The sequence below is a fragment of the Pseudochaenichthys georgianus genome, chromosome 14, assembly GCF_902827115.2.
Source record: "Pseudochaenichthys georgianus chromosome 14, fPseGeo1.2, whole genome shotgun sequence".
Taxonomy (NCBI): Eukaryota; Metazoa; Chordata; class Actinopteri; order Perciformes; family Channichthyidae; genus Pseudochaenichthys; species Pseudochaenichthys georgianus.
In genome coordinates this window covers 28,644,043-28,649,564 of record NC_047516.1, presented here as the reverse complement: position 1 = coordinate 28,649,564, position 5,522 = coordinate 28,644,043, and the positions used below count along the sequence as shown (strand labels likewise).

Sequence of the window (5,522 nt, the reverse complement as noted above, 5' to 3'; positions counted from 1 at the left end):
GTTCTGACAAAATATCATTTGTGTCCAAGTATAATGTAAGTTGTTCACTGAGAAGCTTTTCGAGGACCTTCGCTACAACACATACTTTTGAAATTGGCCTATAATTATTAACAGATGAGGGATCCGTTAAGTTACGTCCGCGGAGCCGTTACGTTAAGCCCCCGCTGATTAGTCCAAATTGACCAATCCACGGACTTCCTCACACACTCAGTGCAGGCAGCTCAGCTGATTTCTCCTCCCTGGCTGCAGGCTGATAACAGACAGTTGGGATCGCAGCGAAATTCTCTCTGCAGACCCATTCTCACAGCGTTTATCAACCTTTTTCTTACTCAATATCAAGCCACACTTATTGTTTTTACTTCGGCTGTGACTTTGTGTGTGCTCAGGATGAGTTCGGCTGTGTTTCGCTGTGTATCACTAAACAAGGAAATCACACCTCCACGGAGCTTAGCGCGATTCACAACGTCCCGACTGGTCCCGACCAATCGGAGCACACTGGGCTCACATCTTTTCTAGTAGATCTCAACAATGGAATTATGATCAGTGGAAATGGCCATGCCATGCCTCATTCCATTAGTCATACATAACTTTCATCACAATGCTAGTATGCAGGGGATTGTGTTATGTTTTAGCCTGTTATGATGTTTTAGCCTGTATGTGATAGTATACCTGAATAGGATTGACTACTTGGGTAGAAGACTAAGGTATGCATGTCTCCAGAAAATCATTCAAGACAGTCATGTTTTTAAAATAATCTTTATTTAAGCTATTTACATGGGTTGATATTACAAATTGTTTCTGTTGTTTCTGGTAATAAAGAGAGAGAAGTAAAATTACCTTTTATATTAAATGAACTGCCCAGGGACATGAGTGTAGAACACAAACTTCTCATCCAAATTTGAAAAGTAAGATCTCAATATTATATTTGTTCCTGTTCTTAGATTTTCATAAGCAAACGCAGGGGCAGGGGCACAGTTAACTGTCCATCCTAAATTCACCTGACGCAGGAGTCCAACTGCAAGGGCAGCAAGTTGAGTATTAACAAATGGGATCAAAGGCTTTAGCAAGGTTTCCTAACAGGGGACACACTTAATGGCTTTAGATGGATTACTGACATTGATTATATCAATCTTCATAATCCTATTGCTTTCACTAACAGGGAGAAGAAAGGCAGAGATATGCATCTTGAAAAACGTTTTGTGGTTGGGTATCTTTTCTGATGATATACAGTATGTGGTTACAATAAGGAATGTTTTCTTTTTATATGTGCAATTCTTATGAATAATTATTTTTATATATATTTAAGTCAACAATTAGCATTCATTTGTTGCACTCTCAGTGTGAAAACATATTCACAAGTGGGTTTCCTGTGTGGTTTAGGGGTCAGCTGGGGCTTCAGAAGAGCCCTCCCCCACCTGGTTTTTAAACAGGAAGAACTGCATCACAGGTTCAATGAACTCCATCACAGTGTCTTTCACTGATTTCTCCAGCAAGTACCCTTCTGTCTCAATCTCTGTGTTTTCATTCCCTGCCACTGCCTCCATGGCCGTCTGCAGGAACCGCAAGCTCACCAGCACAGAGCCCTGGGAGTGAGGAAGGGGAAGAAATGGGGGGAAAGAGTTGTCAAGCAGCTTCCATTAGAGAGCATCATCAAGGATCCAAATTGCAGTGGTAATTGATGGATATACATAGATGTACCGGTAAACATCAGACCCTAAGAATAAGTGAGGAATAAATTGAGGTTTACTATCCAACAAGAGTGATATTAAAAACGTAAAACAATGTTGCATACTGATTTTAAAACAACTTGGTTGCTGTACCAATGCCTAGGAATCAGTTGTATTCCTCAACGATACTCCAAATTGAAAGGCTCACCCCAAAGTTTGCCTGAAATCCTTGTGAAACCACTGTAATTATTGTGTCGTATACCTGCAAGAGGAAGACTGACAGTACTCCAGCCCCAATGGTGTTCATCAAGCCCATGAAGTAGCTGACCAGGGCCTCTCTGCAGCCTCGGAGGTACAGGTTGAGTTCCTCCGTTTGGTATTCATAGTTGAAGTGAGCTGAGTTGTTTGTCAGTTGATACTGGATGCATGGCCGTGGAGAGCTGGGGTTACAGCAACTGAATGGGACTCCATCCAGCAAGTAACGACCATCCACGTTGCTCTTGATGCGGCTAAGGGAAAAAAATGGTGGTTTTTCAGAGCTCATATATACAGTAGGCCTACAGTAATCTAACATATTGTTTTTCGATAAACGTCCACAAATGGTAAAGCCATTAAACCGAACTCTATAAGAGTTGTAAAACCCAAGCATGAGTCAGCATTTTTGCACTTCTGGTTCCATTGTCACGAAGACATTTTTTTCATTGTTTGTGTTTCTTTTCTTGGTTGGATGCCTGAAATAAGGTCTGTGCTCAACACAAGTTTAAGTGATTTTCACATTTAATTTGGACAGACAGGGAACCTCACCTAATGCCTAGTGCTCCTAGTACTATACTCCTGGTTCTAGGAAGGGTTAAAAGCAAAGAACAAATGTCACTGTGTGTGCTGCTCTGCATGTGTAACCATTAAAGAGGGGTTTCATCACTCCCAATTCTATTATATTGTGTATGTTTTTAGGCTAATGCTTTTTACTTCGGGCATTTACCAAATGAAAACATTTTCATTTGAGAAAATAATCTCCTAAACATGTGTCTGCCTCATAGCTTATTTTCTCCAATAAAAGAAAAATCCCATTGTTTTTTTGTCAAGACAAACAGTGTAATGCTGACTTCCGGGTTGGCCTACAACTGTGCAGCACTATATAATAACCTGCTAAACTTACTCTTTCACTTCCTTAGAGCTGAAATCAAGGTAGCGGTTGCTGATCCACTGGACCTCAAACCAGTCCCTGAAGTCATTGTTTCCACAACACTGAAACTCCATCTGCAGGCGGTCGATGTTCTGTTTCTGGAAGCAGCGGCCCGGGGTGTCTGTATCCTTGTAGAAGCGGATGCCATTCTTCAGGCCGACCTTCAGAGATGACTCCAGACTGCCCTTCATTGCATAGCTCATGATGACAGCAAGCAGCATGAGGACAGTGAAGAAGCAAGAGACGGCAAAATATGGCTTTAGCATGTTCTTCCAGCGAGGAAATCTCTCGGCGTCCAGAGCATCCTGACAGATCTTTGAAGCAAAGATGTTGATACCCAAAGAGGCCAGACCAACAATCATGAGAGTGTTGGGCACAACATGTACGTCTGAGTTATCCATAACCTGTAAATAAGTGAGACAATAATGATAACAACAAATATTTCATTTGTTTGCTGTAAGAAAACATCAGCCTTACTAAGAATTAAACAGAGTCTTTATACGAAGCTATGAAAACGTGCTGGTGTTTCAAACTAGAACCTGATAGAGATAATGGATGCTATTTGCCTGAAATTCCCAAGAATGTCCCCTAAAATACAACTATAAAACACAAAAGTTCTACCAGACTTGAGACATATTTGTCTTTACAACTAAAGCTTTTGTATGTCATTTTAAAAATATTCAGACTTCTCTTATCCTCATTCTTACTAATCATCTTTACTACAAATCATAAGATAAAATTAAGTGTAAACTACAATGCATTGCAATATACATTGTAATATAAGAACAATGATATAAGCTTCATGGATTCTGTAATTTATTCATTTACCCACACTTACACAATCATGCAAACAGACAGCCATCAGCTTTTCAAAGCATACATCAATCAGAGAAGATCAAAAAGTCCCTTTCTTGACGATAAATTCTTATGATTTAGAATAATTATTTTGGGGCAGAAAATGCAAAAAACAAAACAAATGCATAGTTGTGCAAAGATTATGTTTTTGAGGCTGCAAATAATTAATATTAGCAATAAGCTAAACAAAACTATGTAGGTTTGTTATTAATACAAAATTAGGATTACAGCATTCAGGAGTAGGCGTTAGGCTGACTGAGAGTGACAAAGCCAGCTTTCAAATTATGAGTCAGAATCCAAAGTGGGTCACAGGTGTTTTTACCACTTGTTAGTCTCCATCAAGGACATTTCTTGGACAGTATATTATATTGAATGTATCCCATAAGACACTTTTACGCAATGTCATGTTTTAAATTGTAACAGTTTAAAGGTAAGACAGGCACAGAGGGTATCTTGAGGTTATTCATGAAAATCGGCAAATTAGTCACTGCATCACAAAACTGCTGTTCCTCACTGTAGATACAGTATGTACTGAATAACTTTATCTGGTTATCTGTGTTCTCTGTCAAAAATATAATCAGACCAACTTGGCGTGTCGTTTTCCCCCCGAATATCAGTAACAAAGTGGGATTACTTGTGATAACTTTAACAAATAAACCATAAGTAATTACTCTACTGATTTTTGTATTTGGTTGATAACTCCCTTTAGAATTATAGTCTTTAAATGTAAAACTTGATTACCTCTGCCCTCCTGCGGAGCTCCGTCTTGAGGATGCAGCCCAGGGTGAAGGTGATGGCCCCGGCCACTGTGGCACACCAGGAGAGGAGCCACAGTCCCTGGGCTAGCTTCACCCTTTTCTGAAAAGGGAACTTCATCTTCATCACCACCATGGCTGCAGCCTGGGAATTCGGGTCTTACCAGGGGAATAGGGGAAGGACAGGGACGAGGCAACGAGTGCCGATGATGTGGTGCTTTGTCTGCGAGGAAGAAGGAGGGGTCAGATGCAGGCTGGAAAAGCTAAGTTCAACACTAAGTACACACAAATAAACTCAAAGAACACATGGAAAATAGTTTTCTGATTGATTTCTCCAAAAAAGTAAGATGTTATAAAGCAAATCCTTGGAGAGTAACGTTGTAAAGCTTCAGAAGTGGTGCATCTCCAATATAAAACATATTTCACAGCATGACAATTCACCTTTTAATGTCTCCCCAAAAAGTGCTGAAAAAGTCCAGTTATCTCCACTGACCACCGTGTACCACACAGTGGATTTGGCATACTGGATTTGGTGCACCTTGATGCAGGGAGCTTCTTACCACTAATACCTACCTATCCAATTAAACTTGTCTCTGAATCCAGGCCATTGTCTGCTCAGCACCCATCACACACACAGAGGGACATGGAGGACAAAACAAATCCAAGCTGACAGGAAGATGGATATACAGTATATCTATAAATATTACACATAGCATCATGACACAATTTGAAATGGATCTGGAATTCATTTGTTATTAATGTTACATATTTCATATTAAAAAAAAGACAATATATTATATGGTATCCTGTATTCATACTTTATTTTAAAATGTTATTTGTTTCATATAGTTATTTGTGAATCCTTAAGAGTTCAAAGTAAAAAAGAAGTGTCAATGGTAAGCAAACATGTTTAACAATGATGAAATGTTAATGACTCTTTGCTAAATTTAGGGAAGTTTCAAGCAGAATCGAGACAGCATGAGGAAGCTCTTTTCGACACCCTGAAACTGATCCCGGTACAATGCCAGTTTCCTTTACAAACCACAAGCAGAATGTTAT

At 39.6% G+C, this 5,522-nt stretch overlaps 1 protein-coding gene across 1 annotated transcript; it reads right to left on the bottom strand.

Moving 5' to 3' along the window:
• Positions 1-1,376: 1,376 nt before the first annotated feature.
• On the bottom strand, positions 1,377-4,599 carry rom1a (retinal outer segment membrane protein 1a). Its single transcript, XM_034098290.1, has 4 exons — positions 4,450-4,599; positions 2,827-3,257; positions 1,930-2,176; positions 1,377-1,583 (listed from the first exon to the last, which is right to left on the bottom strand). Exons 1-4 carry the CDS (start codon positions 4,597-4,599, stop codon positions 1,377-1,379), a joined length of 1,035 nt encoding a protein of 344 aa, XP_033954181.1.
• Positions 4,600-5,522: the final 923 nt, after the last annotated feature.

What these genes read in the sequence shown, in the direction of transcription:
- rom1a (XM_034098290.1), bottom strand. Translation starts at nt 4,599, where the DNA reads ATGGTGGTGATGAAGATGAAGTTCCCTTTTCAGAAAAGGGTGAAGCTA. An exon ending in AGCTCCGCAGGAGGGCAGAG is followed by an intron (nt 3,258 to 4,449) that starts GTAATCAAGTTT and finishes ACTTATTTACAG; the next exon opens with GTTATGGATAACTCAGACGT. An exon ending in TGTCAGTCTTCCTCTTGCAG is followed by an intron (nt 1,584 to 1,929) that starts GTATACGACACA and finishes CCTCACTCCCAG; the next exon opens with GGCTCTGTGCTGGTGAGCTT.